Source organism: Macrobrachium rosenbergii, chromosome 13 (genome assembly GCF_040412425.1).
Source record: "Macrobrachium rosenbergii isolate ZJJX-2024 chromosome 13, ASM4041242v1, whole genome shotgun sequence".
NCBI classification, from domain to species: Eukaryota; Metazoa; Arthropoda; class Malacostraca; order Decapoda; family Palaemonidae; genus Macrobrachium; species Macrobrachium rosenbergii.
In genome coordinates this window covers 36,281,413-36,302,656 of record NC_089753.1, presented here as the reverse complement: position 1 = coordinate 36,302,656, position 21,244 = coordinate 36,281,413, and the positions used below count along the sequence as shown (strand labels likewise).

The following is a 21,244-nucleotide window of genomic DNA, read 5'->3' as shown; positions in this document are numbered from 1 at the left end:
TTGGCATTTGACCTCTTACTATGACCCTGACCTCAATCTGCACAGTGGCAACATTAATGGATAAAATAGAACACAACGGAAGTTTCTATCTCTTATAGTTTAAAATTATGGTCAAGGCTGAATTCCTATTTGACCTTTTAGTATGGAGATCAGACCCGATTCCACACGATGACTTCTTTAGTGAACTATGCATGGCAAATATGGAATCAGTACCTTGTATACTTCAAAAGTTATGGCCAAAGTTGAATTCTTATTTGACTTTTGATCTCCAGATATGAACTTGAAACTCACCTTAGCCTTACTCTGGACACTGGCATCTTTGGTGGAACTTCATTCATGATAAAAATTAAGTCTGTCTTGTAAAGTTCAAAATTATGGCCAAGGTCAAATTCCTGTTTGACCTTTGGCCCACAGAAAGGTCAACATTTACTTTCCTATCTCTCCAAAAATGTAGCCAGTTCTTGCCATCGCAAAACCCACGTTTAGTAAAAGTCTCCTTAAAATCGACACAACTATCTAAGTAATACTCTTAACAAGCAGACAATCAACAAAGAAATCGGAACAACACATAACCTCATTGGTAGGGGAACTAACGAACAGTTTTTATTCTTTACTCTATTATTCTTTGTTATCTAATTGCTGATTAGAATGCATAGTTTCATGACTAAATTATTCTCCCATATCCCTCTCAGCAGGGTCTGAACAAGGACTTTTGGATGGCCACCTAAACGGCCTCCTTATAACCAAAGCATGGAGAGGAAACTCTCTTTCCCTCTCATTCCTTTACCTTCATAACATTCAGCGCCTCTGGAGAGTCGATAAGGACGCAGTGAAGTACATCCAGCATACCGGTGCCCTCACCAGCAGAGCCGAGGCGGGAAAACAGCCAGTTGAGTCTGTGACTGTTGGCAAACTGGGAGCAGTTGGTGTGGTTGCCTTTGATCACGGCCGCCAAGAGCTGGTAAAGGTAGCCTGGAATGGGAGGTCAGGAGTATAAACACAAATCAAAATGAAGAAGAAACGACTTTGTTTTGAATGAAGCGAGTGTATGCTGATCATAGCCTGGAATTGGAGGTCAGGAGTATAGACACAAATCATGATGAAGAAGTAACGTCTTTGTTTTGAATGACGGGAGTGTGTTGATCAATGTTTAAAAAAAATAAAGTGCATATTTCATTTTGTATACAGAAAAATAGATGCTAAGCATTGCTCAAAGGAAAAATACTATAAAAGAAACAGTGATGCCTTTTATAGTGTACTAACGTTCTTTTACTAAAGATTTTTTAAAGTAACATCTAACCAAGTTACTTACATAGTTCATGTAAATCAAAATCATTTTTTAACTTCACAACACGGTAAAATTTATTGAGAAGAGACCAAGTGCTCAATAATTTCGAAAGTTATTTTATGATTCATGAAACTTCCACGAAGTTACATTCTACTCTAATTGTATCATCAAGCATTATTCCTCCTCCTCCTTTATTTGTCTTCTTATCCTAGTCCTATCCTTCTTTTGAAACAGTCCTTTATATCCCGCTTCTCCTCTAAGAGTCAAAAGAAAAGTCACCTCAGAAAACTACCTGAAATGATTTCCCAGTCCTGTCCAGCTTCTTCGCCAGCAAGTGCTACCATGTAACCCTGCGAGGTGATGACGGTGATCTTGTCGATGGCATCTAGGATCAGGTTGAGGATTCCTTCCTCTTGGAACAGGTCCTGTCGGTTCCTCAAGGCACGGAGGCACACCTGGCGTTCCTCATGCTCTGCAATCAGACAACAGGGGCTGATAGTCAAGTGGTACACTTTTGTGAGCGATATTCAAGAACGGGAACCAACAGGGAGAATATTTGCCCATGTCCGATGAGAGAGAGAGAGAGAGAGAGAGAGAGAGAGAGAGAGAGAGAGAGAGAGAGAGAGAGAGAGAGAGAGAGAGAGAGACTTACCAAGATCATCCTCGGGATAGGCAAAATAGTTGATCAGATCCTCCAAGCAACTGATCATCTCTTTAAGGTTGACTGTCCTCAGCAAGATGGAATGGCGTCTCGATTGCTGGATGCAGTCCAAGCCCCTGTAAGAAATTAATAATAATAATAATAATAATAATAATAATAATAATAATAATAATAATAATAATAATAATAATAACAGGAGGAGGAGGTGGAGGAAATTACCTCGTCCTCCTGAGAAAATACAAAATCATTTTTTGAGGCTTACGAATACATAGAAAACGGATGGTCTGCTGTTAGGTCGTTTGGGGCTATATTCAAATACAATAATACCCCTGGTGCTCTATTCATTTTTAGAACAACACATTCCTCATTAAATGTAAATATAAATATAGAGTTGCTAATTAGCCAAATACCTAAACTTTTCATATTATTTCAAAATTTACTGTGTACTTTCCACGCGTAACAAGTCTCAACAACCATGGACTTGCCGAGCAAACTTCGACCAAAAACAATGTCCATTTAATTGTGAAAACAGTGAAAAACTGAGAGAAGCGAATACCAAATAAGTACTAAAAAAAACTGAAGATAAATGAAAACCTGAAAAATGTGTTCATATGAAAAATAACTGTAAAAGTCATATTAACGTTGTGCTTTTAAGTTGATGCTGAAACCGAACGATACTGACTTGATGAAAATGTTGAAGAGATGAGAGCACTTTCGGATGACTCGGGCAGTGCGGGACTCCTCTTCTTGACTCCTGTAGAAGACCAGGCCGTCGTCCATCTTACCTTCTTCGTGCAGGGTGGCTTGCTTCACTTCGACTTTGCCCACGCCCTTCTTCTTGATCTCGAAGGCCTGGGGGAAGGAAGGTGTGTTTGTCAGTTGACGTGGTTTAAATAGGTAGTGCTTGAAAGGGTCTAAAATCACATCCTGGGCTGTGTATCTAAATATTTACAATGAACTGACTGGTTTAACGGATACAGATTTTACTTCCCTTTATTCATTTATAAGAAGGTGTTGAAACGCCTGCATGATAACTCCAAACTATACAAGGATCCATTTTTAGACCCATATAATAACCAACAACGTCCAAAGCAAGATTCTTCAGAGAGCACACATGTTGCAAGAGAAAAACAACGAAGGGGCGACAATTACAATGAAATATACATTAAAATCAAGCATATAAACATGAACTAGTAAGTCCACTGAAAGCAACAGCATCTCACCCTATAAGACAGCCACAGTCCAGTTTCAATGTGCTGCACTATAACAGTGGAGTCACCGTACTTGATGAGTGGAGTACCAATCACTTCGAGATCCTTGTCCTCAAGGATGACCTTGTTGTCATCCTTTTCCTCACGTAGATAGAAGGCCGTGGCTGCCACAGTGGCTTCGTCTCTGTTAAACAGGGTAAATATGTTAAGTTGGGATGCTGCTTACTTCCTGAGAAGATTGGTAATAAGTAAAACATTTGGTAAAATCCGAGTACGCACGCAAGAGTGATATAGCACCAACTGTAGAAAGGATTAATGAGGTTCTCTAGATGTGGTAATAGTAAAAAACTAAAAAAAAGGGTAAATCCAACAATTGGCACAATGAACAAGATTTAGAAATTAAATAGACTGAAATTGAAAGATAAAGTAAGGTAAGACATTAGTCTAGTATGATCTGTAGGGACATAAATCATGGTGTAATAATGAAAATATTTAAAAGATTGTTATTATAATATAGAATCTTAAGAAGAATATTAGGCATCAGAAATGTCACTTCAAGGGAAATGACACAATTTTCACATGTAGATGAGACAAAGAGGAAAGGAGGATGGAGTTGGCTTGGACACGTCCTTCGCATCAACCTAGGGAGCATGTACATAACAGTGTCAGCTGGGCTTCTGTGGGCTCCAGCAGAGCTGAAAGACCCAAAGTTTCTTGGAAGAGAATCATGAAAAAGGGGGCTGGGGATAAGTGGAGATTTGAGGAAGTGAAAGCACGAGACGATGATGATGAAAATTTTTCTTCAGATTCGCACATCAAGTCTACATTAGGTCGTTTTGGTTTCACTGCCTAAATTGTCCAGTAATATACTTTGGGCTTCAAGTTTCACTTTATAATGAAAAGTACCACTACCACAGTAACGTATATGACTACAGTTTATTTTTACCCAAAGTTGTGATATTATATAAGCAAAACCTTTTTAGAACAGTTTTGATGCCCAGAATGGCTTACGTTGTTCCATGTTTATTTAAAAAAAATTACAGTACATAAAAGCTAAAATAATAAAGATTCTACTGCATTAAGCACTAATAATTAATTATAACATAAAAGTGACATTTCTTCAAACACAAATTATACCTAAAACTATCACATCCAGAAGCCTAAAAACATAACGAAATATCTAAATAAAATTGAGTAATCAGTTTTCGATGAAGAATGATTCGGTACGTCTGGAGAAAACCACACGTTAGTGAAAACCCAAAACAAAGGGACCACCTGACAAACCTCCCTCCCTCGCTTCCCTCTCACCTTGGCAACAGCACCAGCTCATTTTGCTCGTTGATGCCCAGGTATCTGCCGGTAGTAATATGCCTGATCCTCATGGGATGGAACCAGTTGATGTAGCCACCAGACCACTTGGTGCGAGCGAGCTCCAGCCTCCAGAGGGACCTGGCCTGGGATGTGACGGAGCCGCCCTCGTATACGACGATGCTGTCGAAATAAGGCGGGCGTTTTTCAGTTTGAAAATTGTCATAAAACTGATGGTTAACAAAAGAGGGTGGGTTAATGTACTGCTCTGGCAATAATACCGAAACTAACTGATATTATGAGGAGTATAATTAGTGCATAATCCAAGTATAAGTGTAATAATTATTTTTAAACAGGATGTAATTTTATCTTATCGTTTTCTCGAAAAAGTAATTGAATTATCTTTATCCCAAATGTTATGTCATTTCGTTTTATGCCGAATGATCTCATCCAACTAATAATTTCATCCTATTTTTTCTTAAGTTAATTTCACCTCACTAATCAAAATTACTTTATTTTAAACATTTTCTTCACATCCAAGACATGGTTTCGTTTTGAATGATTCTCATAAAATACGAAAGATCATATCATTCTAAATCCTTATGATTAAAATCATCAATGCCATTTCGTCTTACTTTTGTCCTGGCTGGTCCGACCAAGTCGAGGGAATGGAAAGACACTCGTCGCCGCCATGGAAGAATCTCAAGACCTCGCCACCGAACACACAAGCTGTGGGTTGGAACAAAATACGTTTCAGTGTTGGAAAATTTAGAAATGATTCTTTTTTTAAATCAACACCAGTTTGTATACCGTGACTATATCCAACGCATAACAACAACAAATCTTAAAAAAAAACAATCCTATGTTCCTCCGTTTACTTAGGGTAAAAACTTAATTGTAGATTCAGCTACTGTGATTGCTATATCTGTGTATATGTGAAATTTCGCTCTGATAGTTAATTCCAACATAAAACAAAATCTATAGCCAACGCATCTCCTGAGAAATGAGCGAGAATCGAAATGAGAACATTTGAAAACCTTCGAGCGAAGCCAACAGCTCGTAATTCGTTTTTCTCCTCTGGCCTACGTCACCGAACTCCAGCAGGCAGCTAGACAGGCCTCTTACGGTAACTCACATCGGCCTAACTCATCTTGAAGCAACTTGAATCAACTTGAGCAAACACTTACCGACGAACTTGAGTCTGGAGAGACCAGTGCCGAAGGGGAGGACGGACCAATGGGTAACGTGAAAGCTGGCGTTGACGATGCTCTGCTCGTCCTCACGGGTCGCTTGCTACCAGGAAGAAGAAGACAAGATGTAAACAAACATTCGAAGAGCAGCGAGTTTACGGTTGTATGGTGGAATATAATAGAAAGAAAAGAGACAAGAATTGTGGTTCTTGGGGGGTATATGCTGAATAAACTAAAGGTAAGGGTAGACCACGGGCGTACAATGAAAGATAACTGGAAGGAAATTTTTAAACGGAGTACGAAAGTGTAGCGCAGTCATCAAATAATGAGTTATTTTGTTTCAGATGACAATAACATTTATCATGACACATAACACTAGGAAAAACCATATTACTGAAAAGAAAGAACAAATCGTGAGTAGAAGGCACGGACGAAGAGAGGAAGAGAAATTCCATGGAGATAACAACGTAATTAATGAAATTTAACAAATTAATTATGGTGGTAACCATAAGTAAAAAAAAACATATGAGCGGCAAAGAAAGTCTGCGACTGAAAGGATGAAAATACTCGTACAAGGACAAAAAAAAAAGCAAACAAAAAACAAGCAAATGACTCAGTTCTCCTTGATTTTTCTTGTCCATGCCTAAGAGCTGAGGGAAACAAAAGGGTTAGGCATATAAGTATATTCGTCTTACAACTCCGCAAGTAAAAATAAACAGGTAAAAAATGCGCCGACTCTGTACATCGTATAATCCAGGCCACCGAAAATAGATATATCTTTCGGTGGTCTCGGTGTAATGCTGTATGAGCCGCGACCCTTGAAACTTTAATCACGGGCCGGTGGTGGCCTATCCTATAATGTTGTCAGAAGCACGATTATGGCTAACTTAACCGTAAATAAAATAAAAACTACTGCGGCTAGAAGGCTGCAACTGGGTATGTTTGATGACTGGTGGGTGGATGGTCAACATACCAATTTGCAGCCCTCTAGCCTCAGTAGGTTTTAAGGTCTGAGGGCGGACAGAACAAAGTGCGAACGGACAGACAAAACCTGCACAATAGTTTCCTTTTACAGAAAACTAAAAAGCATTAGACTCTTCCTGTTGCATTCATAATTAAACTCGAGGCGTATGCAGAGCATGGCATTTGCTGAAGGTCAGTTACTTAATATTGCCTGAATGGAGGATTTAGAAAAAGTCTGAAAAGGAGGAAGAAGCAGAATGGAAATTCTAATTAGAGGAAAAAAAGTGGGGAAGGGTGGGGAAGCAAATCTGATGTAGAGATGAAATAAAATGCGACATGCGTAAGGAGGAAATTAGGAAGCTGAATAATAAAAAAAGAAAATAAGAGGGAAACTCATCAGGTAAATCAGAGGGAAATTAAGAAAATTAATGAAAAGGTAAAATGGGACAATTAGAATCCAAATGAAAGTACGTAAGGACATTAGGACACTAAACACCAAAAGCAACAAAGAGACGAATGCAAACAATAAAAATAAGTGTGATGGGACTTAGGAGGACGAATATTATAAAAAGAGAGAGAGAGAGAGAGAAAATAAAAGACAGAGCCGAAATAAAAATAGATACAAAGGAAATTATCAAGCCCCTTATGATAAAAACACACACACACACACACACACAAGGGAAGGACGAATATAGGACATAAGACAAAATGATATGCGAAACGAAAGCAGGATTATGAAATGAAAAGGCAAGAAGGGGAAGCAACCACCTTTTCTAACTCAGAAAAAAAAAGTTTTAATAAGCACGCAAGTGGGAAGATTACAAACAGGAAAGAAGGTAACTAGGAACCAAAACATGAAGCCACGATTTTAAAAAAGGAAAAGGACAACATGAAAGGAGAATGAGAATAATCATCTGAGGTGGAGGAGGGGAGAAAACTTGATAAGAGAGAGAAAGAGGGGGCGGAAGGTAAAGTTCGGATGTGAGACAAGAATATAGTAATAAATGAGGATATACGACCATGACTCAGAAAGCTGACTGGGAGCGACAGACAGACAGACAGACAGATATACAGCTATATGGACATATAAGCGTGGGGATATTAAAAAAAAAGATTATAATTATAACAGAATGAGAGGTCACCTGAGCAAGCGAGCGAAGAAGTTATAAAAATAACGGAGCAAATTATATATATATATATATATATATATATATATATATATATATATATATATATATATATATATATGGCAGCTGTGATAACCATAGTAAGGAAAATAAATCACACACTGAATTTAAAAAGAATATTAATTGACCTGATAGGCAATTGCAAAAGAATATTATTTTGCTAAAATGATCATCAATGCTACATAATACCAGATTTTCTAAATATCACTTGTGTCAAAATTTTTGATAATACTGACCGTGATAATGATAACAATTAGGAACTATCATAGCAACCGCAGGGGTAAATGACAATAATAATATCATTATTATTATAATTCAGATGATGAACCCTTTTCATATGGAACAAGCCCACAGGGGCGAACAAGCCCACAGGGGCGAACAAGCCCACAGGGGCTACTGACTTGAAATTCAAGCTTCCAAAGAATATGGTGTTCATTAGGAAGGAGTAAGAAGGGGTAAAGAGAAATACAGAAACAAGAGACAAATAATAATAATAATAATAATAATAATAATAATAATAATAATAATAATAATAATAATAATAATAATAATAATAATAATAATAATCTCCTTACCAGGTATCTCTCAGTAGCCACGGAGACAAGAATCAGGTCATCACCGACCCTGACCTTTTCACCCTCTGACCTCTGTTTGCTAGCCGGGTGAATGGTCCACCAACAGGACTCACCTGCGGAAAGAACGACGGGTGAGTGATATTGGGTGACAGCCGCCATGGGTGACAAATTTTCTCGTTTTAAATGAAATACTGATTTTTTTTATGACATTGATTGTGGAGAGATGACTAAAGGTTTGAAGATTAGAGTAATCTGAAAGTTAATAAAGAAGTAACCACGTTTTGTTATGGATTAAAGCCTGGAAAAGGATTATAGCCGAAAAAGATGAAAAAACTCTGAAATAATACAATGAATACTCGAAAAAATGGAAAAATTCAGAAATAATAAAACAGAAATACTAGAAAATAATCCTTGTGCAAAATATAAAAGACAAAATCCAGGATTTTTTTTAGAAAATAATCCGTGTGCAAAAAAATATAAAAACCAGAATTTTTTTTAGAAAATAATCCGTGTGCAAAAAATGATAAAAACCAGTTTTTTTTAGAAAATAATCCTTGTGCCAAAAATATGATAAAAACCAGATAATCTTTAAAGAAAATAATCCATGTGCAAAAAACATGATAAAAATCAGATCATTTTTTTTAATAATCCTTGTGCAAAAAAATATGATGAAAACCAGAATTTTTTTTTAGAAAATAATCCCTGCGCAAAAAAAAATGATAAAAACCAGACATTTTTTTTAGAACATACTCTTTGTGCAAAAAAAATTATAAAACCAAAATTTTTTTGGTAGAAAATAATACTTGTGCAAAAAAAATGATAAAAACCAGATTTTTTTTAGAAAATAATCCTTTTGCAAAAAAATATAACCAGAATTTTTTTTTTTTAGAAAATAATCCTTGTGCAAAAAAAAAAAAAAAAAAATTATAAAACCCAGAAATTTTTTAAGAAAACAATCCTTGTGAAAGAAAATACTCGAAACTGAATTATCAGAGGGAATCGTCTCTCACCCTTGGAGTGCTCCTGAAGACCGACGTCGAAGGCCAACTTATCTTTCGAGGAGGAGGTGGAGAGACAGGCCAAGTACTGTCGAGGACGAGAACAATTAGTTTTCTTTTTTATTTTGTTATCTATTTATTTATTTTAATAAGTTGGGATGAACTTCAAGATGTCTACGGGTTGAGATTATTATTAAGGGACTGGGTCTTGAATAATACTTTTAGTTGTTTTGGATAATTCCGATTCCAAACATACTGTATTACTTTGGTAATGATAACAGACCAGGGAATACTGATGTGACTTAAGAAATATAACAGGTAATCAAAAATATGTATGACACATACTGGGCTAGTGAGAAATATCTGACGTCACAACTGTTGTAAAAACAGTGGTGTATATTGTATGTGTGTATACATATAATATACATATATACAGTATATATATATATATATATATATACATACATACTGTATATATGTATATATATACTGTATATATACATACACATGGTGTGAGTGCTTGTGTTTACTAGCATGTTAAGGATCAATGTATACTGAGCCTAAATTTCAAAAATCATACGTCAGCAATAACAATGAAAAGCAACTATCTAAGTCATGAACAAATAATGGAAAACCCCAACTGTAATAAAAAAAATACCTTCTAGACTGAGGTTAAAAAAAAAAAACAAATAATGAGCTCTATACTCACCATCATAGAGTTCTGGTGGTAGAGGAGAACGGCATTGCCGTACAGCAGCGTCCTGTGCCCGGAACCCGTCCCCTTGCCCTGTGGATGACATAGGGGAACGAGCACTAATTAGAACAGTCAGAGTCATGGAGGAGGAAAAATGAAAGTCGTGACTTTCATGCATGATTTTCCTCTGTCTTCGAACGGGATCTGTTCTCGTTCATTTCAAGTATTGAAGTATTCAAGTATTCTTTTTTGTGTGTGAGATACGATATATCGTTAGAATTTTTTTCCTTCTTTTTAGTATTGATTCTTTAATTAATAGAATTCCATGGCATTTATGGATATGAAATAAGGGGTTATGAGTTCCACAGCAATTTCAGAGGGAGGTATTACAGAAGGTTGTCGTCGAGAATTATGAATGAGAGCAAGGAAGGTCAGTTTTTAATCAGACATCTCTCAGGATTTCGTCTCTCATCGGTCGGTCAAAAATAAAGTGGCGAAGTTGACACGTACTGACAAATGGGACAACAACACAAATCCTTTATGTTCACGAGACAAAATTTAAGCAAGAGCCAGTGCTAACACTAGGCTAGCTTAATAACGTAAAAAAAATCTCTAATATGAACATCATAGACGGCGTACAAACGGGACGAACAGCTCATGAAAAAATGAATTTGAACAAAAATAAAAAAAAAAGTAAACCATCATTAAATGCAATTATGTATATAAAAAAACGGACACAAGTAGTAGGTACATATAAAAAAAATAATGACAATATGTCACCAACAGTAGAGAAAACAAGAAACAACGAACAGATAAATGACATAAAACAAATGAAAAACGACAAAATCCGAATGAAAAAATTTCTTGCTGTTAAATCATGACCTTCATTACTGATGAACCTTTTTCCATTCAATGGTCAGATTAATTTGAATAAGTTTTTTCAAGACTTGGGGGGGAAAAAGTATTAAGAGATGGGGAGTGACAGTCTGAGGAACTGATATCTTTTAAGAGCTTAAGGGGCCTATACATAATTTGTCAATCTAAAAGGAACTTTGAAATTTATATAAACTCAAGGGGAAATACTTATTTGTCGTCATGGAAGAAGAAAATTTTAATTATAAACTCAAAGGGATCATCTATCTGTCATCATCTTTTCTTTTATCATCTATAAGACTTTTTTTTTACATTTTGTAAACTTAAAAGTGACCTTTACATTTAAAAAAACACCAAGGAAAATTTTTTTTTTCATCATTCAACTCAAATGAAAAATGGTTTTTTACCAACTAAGAATGATTTTTCAACTTATAATCAAAGCAAAAAGGAATTCCTTATCTTTTGCCAGATAAAGGGAAAACTTTACCTTTTACCGGGTCAAAGGGTATTTTACCTTTTTACCAACTCAAAAAAAAGTGGGGGGAGGAGGATTACAGTTCTCATCAACTCAAGGGTATCACATCTAAGAAAGAGAATTGAGAAAACATTCACAAAAAAACCATTAAAAAGGGGGATGCATTCCATTACCATTAATGTTGTCACCATTATCATGTCAGTCGGGGGGTGGGGGATCAAGTCAATTGGTGTACAGTAATGTTGGTTGGGGGGGGGGAGTTTTAGGAGAAAACCTGAGGTTCGAACTCAACTGATCAGGAGGGAATGTTTTATTTTTATAAAATATTTATGGATATGGGTGATGAATATATTTCCTTAGGCGTGTATCTTATTCGTTACCTTATTCCCATCAGGAATATATTCCCTTTGGGAATACATTTCTGATAAAAAAAAGTATTCACTTTACGAAGTGATTTACCTGTAAAATTTCTAACAAAATTTTTTTTCAGTTTGTCTCTGTCCAGAACAGAGATTATTCTTGATCATTTTCTCAATTTCCATAGCAACGAGGGGGATTCCCATGCAAAATGACAATAATGATGAATGAACATTAAAAAAACGAGGATAAATGAATCCCTTACTTTAGGCTAATTCCTTCCCTTATCCCAGTGGCTACGGCTTGAGTTCGAAAAATTTAGCGACCTCAACGCTCAAGTAATTAAGAACTTTTTTAAGAGTCGCCCAAAGGTTGAAAGTGTCAGAAATCATATTTCCTATTGGTGCAAGATTAAGCTACCTTTAATATTCTGTTAAATACAGGTGAGACTACAGCAGTAGATTTGAGAGTGAACATTTCGACAATCTACGCAGTTCTCTCGCGCTTAGTGTGAAAACTGCGAGGAAAATATTCAGTTCAGCATTTTCAACCTTGGCGACTGATGCATCGAACCTGCTGAAAGAGGAAGAGAGGCACAGAAATAAACAGAACTAAACAGATGAGGCCGAGGAAAAACATTATTCTTTTTTCAAGTGACTGTTTTCTTTGCCCTTTCTTCCTCTTTCTTTTACATCTCAAGACACGCATTCACAACATACAACAACAGGGGAGAAAGGAAAGAAAATAGTATATAAAAAAAAAAGAAACCACAACATGTAGATCTTAATTGACAGCACAAGCAAGCTTGACCATTCTTTTCGTGTGTATATAAATATAATTTTTTTTTTTTTTTTTTTTTTTTTACAAAAGACACATCTTTAGCTACAAGGCTACACACACGCACATTTATAACAACAGCAGCAGCAGCAGCAGCAGCAGCAACAAATACAGTGTTGCCAGCAGCAGAACAGCCAGTGACACCAACAGTAGATAATTCGTGGAATGAAATTGAGAGTGAAAACACGCAGGTCAGAAGCACAGAACGGCTCTTCCTGGTTTGAGATGCTCGGAATGTAGGTCTGTAGAGTCTGATCTTATCCAAATGCGTCTTGCAATCTTTCAAAATCATATTCGTACGATTTGAACTAATAAAGGTCATGGATTATGATGTTGAAGAAACATACCATCTCTAAAAGCTACTCCAAACCCGGGGAAATACTTTAAATAACTGGAAATAGTCACCATTTTCATAAAAAAAAATTCAAAATTGAGAATTAAAACTGGCAACTCAAAGAAACGCCTCGAGCTTCTGACCTGTACGTTTCCAGTCAGGGGGCCGTTCGTTCGACCCACTTCAAGATCAACTCGGACATCGAAGAATCACGGTAGTTTAGAACAACGATACATCAAATTGAAGAGTAGAAGTGGACACAGACAACGTCAAATACGCCATACGGAAGGAGAATGTATAAAGTATGGAACAAAATAACGGGTAATAAATCCTTGGGATTCTCAGGAAAAAAAAAAAGAAGAAAACCGCCACAGTTGCTGGCTCTCGCACAGTGGTATCTGGTGACGTCACCTCCCAGTTCCCGCCCAAACTCTGCTGATGAGTTGGAGGGTCAGCCAGGGAGGGAGGCGGTGCACAAGAGAATGAGAGAAACGGACCCACGTTGTGATTCGGTCGATCCCACTGACGCCATTACTGTTAACCTAACTTCGTCAGAGATTGTAGCAGATTGAAACACTTGTGATCAGTGGGAGAACTGTTGTAATGGTAACATAGAAATCATTTGATGCCGTTGTTATTAACATGATCATTGATGATAATGACATTCATTTACTCTGAAAGAGATTGTTCACAGGCTCTAGATATTGGTGTCTGTTTCCTTCCATCTTTAAGTTTTGAAATTATTGCAGAAAGATAAAAAAATGATGCTGATTCGTTTCCCGCATACAAATATAGTCTGACCTCCAGTGGTATAACGAATCCAAAAGTGTAAATAGTGCCAAATATTTTCATAAAGAGCAACATTTTGATTTCATACAGAATCCTTTTGCAATATTATAATTCTCTTTTAATAAATCACAGAAAAATTCGACGATTCTCCAGATTAATATTTTCGTTTATTTTTCAGGTGGTGACCTAAATTCTCTGGAACTAGGTCACATTTCAAGAAGCCTTCTATAATAATCTTCCCAACAGCTAATCATTTTGAATAGTAGCTTAATTTTTTTTTTTAGGTCCAGCAGTAGAGTGAGTATTAATTTTAATTCAAGATTTAATACAAAAATCTCAAAAATATAATGTTACAGCATATCAAAATGCACTTACTGTATAAAAAATGTAAAAACACTCAGTGACAAAAAACAAAAATACACCATTAGACAGATAATCTATCCTAATTACCATCATTCAAAGAAAAAAAAACAGTCATCTATGGTAAGTTAAAGATTAGTTGTTGGACCAGAAAAAATCCATCTTAATCTATGACGTGTCAAGTCAGGTGCAAAAATGGAGTATTCTACTTTTAATCTAACTAAGAATGTTTATCATATTTATTTACGTCGAAACTCCAGTGAGAGAAGAACTGGAGCTCTCATTTTTTTTTTAAGGTGCTTATATTTATTGGCTAGGCCAATGGGGGTAATTTAGTCCAGGTGAAAGTATGCCAACAGGTATCTACCTAAAGTGGTCCAGGTGGTTTGATGCCAAATGCCCAAATTCTTAAAAAAAGAAAAAAAAAAGTTCTTGAAGGCGAGATTAGGATGTGAAGTCGCGTTGCATGGACTAGATTTTTGTTCCCACAGTGATTTTGAGTTTTTAGAACCAGATTTTTTTTAATTTTTATTATTTTTTTTGCAGAATTTAAAGTTTAATCGATTTTTACCCATAACGTATCGCAACATGTTCTCGCAGCGAATTTTTTTTTCTTCATTATTTTCTCAGATTATTTCTTAAAAAGAATTTACTATCATTTTATTTTTTCAAATGTTTTTTCCAAAAAGTACGTTTTTTTTAAGAATGCTATTTAATATTTTCATTTACTAAACTACACTTTTCATGAGATGATCATCTTTGATTTCCATAATTTTAAAAATTTGGGAAATAATCTTCTTTGATTCCATAATTTAAAAAATTTGGGAAATAGTCTTTTATTTCCACAATTTTGAAACTCTGGGAGATAATCTTTTATTTCCATAATTTAAAAAATTTGGCAAAGATTATATACTTTATTTCATTAAACTAGAGTAACTTCTAGCTAATCATTTATGTCTGAATAGAATGTTTCAAAGTATAATTTTGAGTTTTTAATTTTCCCAATGATTCGAAATTATAATTTTTTCATGAGCTAGGTTTTTTTCAAAAGATTTCTTTCGATTTAGATTGTTCAAGGAATGGATTTTTGTTTGCAAGTTGATTCTGAATTTAACTTCTTTTGCTACAAGGAAAATATTTTTTATCAAAATTATTTGCAGCCTTGACAATTCTTAATGAACCGATTTTTCCAAAGTTATTTGAAGATTTTTCTTGTTTACGACAAATTTTTCCCCTTTACAATTTTAGCCTCTCTTCAGAATTTCTCGGAGAAATTCAAAGCTGAATTGTTCAAAGAAAAATGTTCCCAAATTGGTAAGCTGAGGCTATAACGTGAAACGACCTCTGGAACGCGATTCTGGATATCTACAGTACATTCGACAAAATCCATATTATATTTAGAGTTAGATTCTCATCTTAAAAATAAAAGGAAGATTTCATTATTCAGTGCTAAACATTTACATCATAAAACAACGATTCTCTCCTGTTGAACGAAAATCTAATCCATATCAAGAAAAGCATTTAACTTATGCTTGAAAACCCGTACAGGTATTGGGTAAGGCTAGATGGACTTTCATGTTGTAAAACATTAACTTGACATCCTTGGGACCAAGGAGAGTGAAAACGTGAAGTGAAACGCCACTTCTCTGACGCCACTACCATACGCTACGGAGCAGCCGGTAGATGGCACTGCAGTCGAGGCATCAAACCAGATGGACTGGAACGGTGTGAGAGGCTTCTACGGCTAATCTTGTGCGACACAGGAGATACATGGAGTGAGGCTAATCAACGACACTTGGGACCTACGTTACTGATCAATTTCAGTTCATAGAATCATAATAATAATAATAACAATAATAATAATAAGAGTAAAGAAAACAAAGACACCGTGAGTCCGTGTGAGGGAAGAGGAGGAGGCGCGGGGAGCGCCAGGCATGGATGATTGGTTTAGGCACACGAATGTTCGGTCTACTTACAACTGCGGCACTGCCCTGAAAAATAAGTAAAATGTCCTCGTGAGAACTGGAGGGATCTCCAGGTCGCTTGCGCTTTGCAGTTGAACCATTTAACGACTGTTTGACCGTGTATTTGTTTGGTTGTTTGTGTGTGTGTGTGTGTGTTTAAGTCTACGAGAGAGAGTTTTACCAAATATGTTTTTCAGTTTGCTTTCCCACAATATGTCTCTCTCTCTCTCTCTCTCTCTCTCTCTCTCTCTCTCTCTCTTCTTTGGAACTACCACTCTCTACTCTAAGGAACACCATTCTCTCTCTCTCTCTCTCTATTCTTGGAATCATAACTCTCTCTCTCTCTCTCTCTTTTCTTTGGAACTATCATTCTCTCTCTCTCTTCCTGTCTCTCTTTCTCCCCCTCTCTCCGCTTTGGAACTACAAATCTCTCTCTCTCTCTCTCTCTCTCTCTCTCTCTCTCTCTCTCTCTCTCTCTCTCAAATAAATGTTCTTCATTCTCTCCTTCTCTCACTTGTCCCCTCAACATACTTTGCAATCTCCCACCCTATCGGTCTATTCATCTGGTTATCCAAACCCTTTCACTCCCTTTTGAAAACTCTCTCTCTCTCTCTCTCTCTCTCTCTCTCTCTCTCTCTCTCTCTCTCTCTGTCCAGCGGTGGGTCGAACTGCTTAGACGCTTAGTCTACAGATGGCCTTAAAGTTCTATTCAAAATATTCGTGCAAAAGTTTTTTTTCAAATAAAAAAAAAAACTTTCCCTCAGAAGGTAGAGGATTCGTCAACCCTTCTATGGAATAGCTCACGTCTTTTCCTATTAAGTTTTTATTCTAATCCATATTGATTAAGTTTCTGGACTAAATTAACGTTATCCATTGCTAAGCATATCAGCGTCATTCTTCGTGAATCTCTACTTATGTTAAGTGAGAAATTTGAATACATGATCAACTATAATGTCGCTATATTCTATAACTCTTGGTCAGACTTAGAGTGGGTTGGGAAAAGAAGCGGATATATTATATTATTATATTGGATAATCTTGAAAGAATAGAGGGAAATTTACCTTAGTCTACCAAAGCTTTTTAATCTTAGCTTACACCAGATATTTTGCCTTTGTTAACCTTTTAAATTCCGTAAGACTTTTGTCTTACTATACCATAGTTTACCTAAGACTTTTACTTAAGTTTAACTTAGTTTACCTAATACTTTTACCTTAGTTTACAAGCTTTTCTAAGTCTTTTACCTTGGTATACCTTAGTTTACCTAAGATTTTTACCTTAGTTTACTAGCTTTTCTAAGTCTTTTACCTTAGTGCAAATTAGTTTACCTACGACTTTTACCTTAGTGTAACTTAGCTTACCTAAGACTTTAACCTTGGTGTAACGCTGCTTACCTAGAACTTTTTCCTTAGTGTAACTTAGCTTACATAAGTGTTTTACCTTAGTGTAACTTAGCTTACCTACGTCTTTTACCTTAGTGTAACTTAGCTTACCGAAGTCTTTTACCTTGGTGTAAGGTTGCTTACCTAAGACTTTTACCTTAGTGTAACACTGCTTACCTAGGACTTTTACCTTCGTTTACTACTTTTCCTTAGTCTTCAGCTTTTCGTTTACTGTAACATAACTTGAGAAATTTCCTTTGGAATACTTTAGATTACATAAGACATTAATATTAATTTCTAACTGACCTTGTCATGTTTAATATTGGTTCTTATATTGTACCTTTCCTTAAATCACCTTTGGGTTTTACCATATGTCGCCTTAGATACTATTTTATCACAGCTTACTTAAGACCTTTATGATAGCGGATCTAACAGTATTGCTTACACTTTACGATATGAGAATTTACGATAAGGCTTAAGTATAAAATGTAATATTCTACTTTCAATGCTTTAAAAGTGAAGGAAATGTGAAGAGGAGGAGGAAAAAACAAAGAGAGAGAGAGAGAGAGAGAGAGAGAGAGAGAGAGAGAGAGAGAGAGAGAGAGAGAGAGAGAGAGAGAGAGTTTTCTTACTAAGAGACGTTAAGCCAACTCCCTTCTTTTTTTTTTAAAGAAAAAAGACACTGATTTATATTGCAATTTTGGCATCCGACCTTATTTACGCCGCTGGCAAGAGTTGTAGAGTCTGTATTCATAAGCACATTTCAATGCAAAGGAACAAATGCGCTTGAAATAAATAGTGTGCGGAAGTTTCAGTTGAAAAAAATAATGAACTCAAAATGTCGATGTTGCCACTTAAAAAAAACTTATGATTTAACGAGGACGTCTCCGTGAACATTAGGAAAGGATTATTTTTTTTGTTTACTTTCTATAATAGTGACCTCTTTCGCTCAGAATGCAAGCGCGCATATGAACAGCTGCTACACTCAAGCTGTTAAAACTTGTCTTTAAATAAGAGCGTACTCAAGCATTATTATTAAAATAATGATGCAGACTCACATTTATTTGTAAGGTGGTTAAATAGATAATTTTTATAACAGGCATTTTCCCGTTTCTTTTGATATATATCTGATCGTAATTTGTAACATTATATAGCCTGGGCATAAAACTTACCGTACCTTATAACATGGAAAATTGATTTTTTCTATCAAATAATAACGATTAAAAGCCAAAAATACGGTCTATAATTAATATGGCACAAAGATCTTGGAACGCCATTTAACCTGTATTCGCAGAAACTTCTTGGCAATTATTTTTGTATTTGTTTTATACGATATGTTACTTTCATCATTGAAATATTTTAGCTAATATATTATTTATAAGATCTAATGACCTGGCAAAGCATTATCTAAAAGGACAACGTTTGTAAAATAATCATTCTTGCAAGGTCTTGCGTCAGCATTAGTTAAAAAAAAAAAAAATTTCTTCGGCGATTTAAATAATGGAGCACCACGGTTTAGAAATCTGATCCGTCTAGTGGCATTCTTTCCACTGCTTAGTCAACACAAATAAACGCAACCGGGAGTTACGTGCCTAAAGCTTTTTCATCAAAGTTTGTAGGGTATATAGACTATAAGAATGGTATCACTACACCTTTTTCCATAAGAACTCCTTACATATAATAAATATGATTTACATGCCCACAAAAACTACATATATAAACACTCTTCATAAACTATTCTTAATATACTAAATAGGAGTTACTTGCCTAAATAATGTTTCCCAAAAGCTCATTAGATGCTAGCCTATAACGTAAAGGGGTAACGTGCCGAAATATTTCTCCTGAATACTTAATGAACATTAGCAACTTGATTAATTTACGCGAGGCAGCCGTACATTTTAATCAAATTAAGAGAATCATAACAGAAGAAATGTAATACACGGATTAGTACTTTAGATCAAGGCAGACGAAGGAGGTATCTGAATACTTTGCCTTGAGAGGAAGCCAAACTAAGATATCAGACAATGCGGATGTGGCATCGAGAACTCAGCGCCCCCCACCCCCTCTCCATCCCCCCACTTTCCTCTTCTCTCCCTTCCCCTCCCCCTCCCCCTCTCTCATGGGAAATTCACCAGGCACATACTGTGCCCAGAATCTTTCCCGAGATAAAAAAAAAAAAATTTTAAAGAAAGAAAAAAATTCCACAAAATAAGACATTTCTGAGGTACTGATTCGGAGTGTCTGCTTTTGCACATTGAGTCGTTTGACCATACACACACAAACAGTTCGCCTCTCTAGCTCGAGGCCCATAATCGATCCCACGGAGAAAAGGACTTCGTGGCCCGGTCGACCTAAGCAGGTGATTAGTCAACAGAGGTCGCTATTCCTTTGTTTCTATTAATTGTTAAAATTTTTCATGGGTATAAAAATGACTGGTTCTGAGCGCCGGGGAAGACCAGTACTTCCCCGCGTGTTGAATAGGCAGCTCATGAAGATCAAATCAGACACATAAAAAGAAAGATAGGGAGAGAAGGAAGAAGACGGCTTGAAGTGATATAAAAAACTACACCATGTTACACGCAGACTGTCTTAGTAAACGGATGGAACTTCAGGTCATCCATAGAAACAGAGAACAGTTTAATAATCGTAAAATCTGAAAACATTTCAGACCGGTGAGTCAGAAACGGTAAAATCAGATTCAGCCAAACGAAAGGCTCGATTCACAACTGTTTTTTGTTTTTTTCTTTATTGTAAGGATGAAAACATAGGCATTCCAGTCTAAAACAAATCCGGGCATTGTTAAAAGAGGGAATTGCAGTGGAATGCAGATGATTCCATATTCCCGGGTGCTTAAAAAGGTTACAGAAACGATGGAATAATGGAGGAAGAGCAACAAACGGGTTAGCAACGGAAACTTCAGTAGAAACAGAATTATGTCCAATTTTATCCAACAGCGTGTGGGCAGGGAACTGGTTGAGAGCGGTCCCAGGGCTCAGCTACTTGGCACCAGCCACCAGCATCTCTCTCTCTCTCTCTCTCTCTCTCTCTCTCTCTCTCTCTCTCAGGTGATGGCCTCTAGTAGTTCTGGCAACAATCTTATATCCTACATAGCACACGTAGTTTGCTAAATGTCTTTTCTTTCTTAACTCTCTCTCTCTTTCTCTATTATTCAGTAATCGCTTCTCCCTCTCTCTATGCCTCTCAGTAATCGCTTCTTTTTCTCTCTCTCTCTCTCTCTCTCTATCATTCAGTAATCGATTCTCCCTCTCTCTATACCTCTCAGTAATCGCTTCTCTCTCTCTCTCTCTCTCTCTCTCTCTCTCTCTCTCTCTCTCTCTCTCTCTCTCTCTCTCTATCATTCAGTAATCGTTTCTCCCTCTCTCAATAACTCTCAGTAATCGCTTCTGTCTCTGTCTCTCTCTCTCTCTCTCTATCATTCAGTAATCGCTTCTCCCTCCCTCTATACCTCTCAGTAATCGCTTCTTTCTCTCTCTCTCTCTCTATCATTCAGTAATCGCTTCTCCCTCTCTCAATAACTCTCAGTAATCGCTTCTCTCTCTCTCTCTCTCTCTTTCTATCATTCAGTAATCGATTCTCCTTCTCTCTATACCTCTCAGTAATCGCTTCTTTCTCTCTCTCTCTCTCTCTGTAATCGCTTCTCTCCCTCCCTCTCTCTCTCTCCTTTTCTCTATCATTCAGTAATCGCTTCTCCCTCTCTCAGTACCTCTCAGTAATCGCTTCTTTCTCTCTCTTTCTGATAGCTTTCACTATTTTCTCTTTCTCTCTTTCATTCAGTAATAG

General features: G+C 36.4%; 1 protein-coding gene across 28 annotated transcripts in view; it reads right to left on the bottom strand.

Annotated features, from left to right (window-relative positions):
- RyR (Ryanodine receptor) overlaps positions 1-21,244 on the bottom strand; it is a 319,932-nt gene that overhangs the window by 154,767 nt on the left and 143,921 nt on the right. For 23 of the 28 annotated variants that reach the window (XM_067115198.1, XM_067115213.1, XM_067115211.1 and 20 more), the window contains exons 4-15: positions 16,077-16,091; positions 10,091-10,168; positions 9,394-9,469; positions 8,384-8,496; positions 5,656-5,761; positions 5,104-5,197; positions 4,469-4,651; positions 3,173-3,344; positions 2,632-2,801; positions 1,941-2,065; positions 1,581-1,760; positions 788-972 (exon numbers count right to left, since the gene is read on the bottom strand). In XM_067115198.1, the coding sequence (XP_066971299.1) occupies positions 788-972; positions 1,581-1,760; positions 1,941-2,065; positions 2,632-2,801; positions 3,173-3,344; positions 4,469-4,651; positions 5,104-5,197; positions 5,656-5,761; positions 8,384-8,496; positions 9,394-9,469; positions 10,091-10,168; positions 16,077-16,091 (1,497 nt within the window). The remainder of the gene's footprint in view (positions 1-787; positions 973-1,580; positions 1,761-1,940; positions 2,066-2,631; positions 2,802-3,172; positions 3,345-4,468; positions 4,652-5,103; positions 5,198-5,655; positions 5,762-8,383; positions 8,497-9,393; positions 9,470-10,090; positions 10,169-16,076; positions 16,092-21,244) is intronic. The other 5 variants (XM_067115203.1, XM_067115221.1, XM_067115204.1 and 2 more) reach the window with 1 other exon arrangement.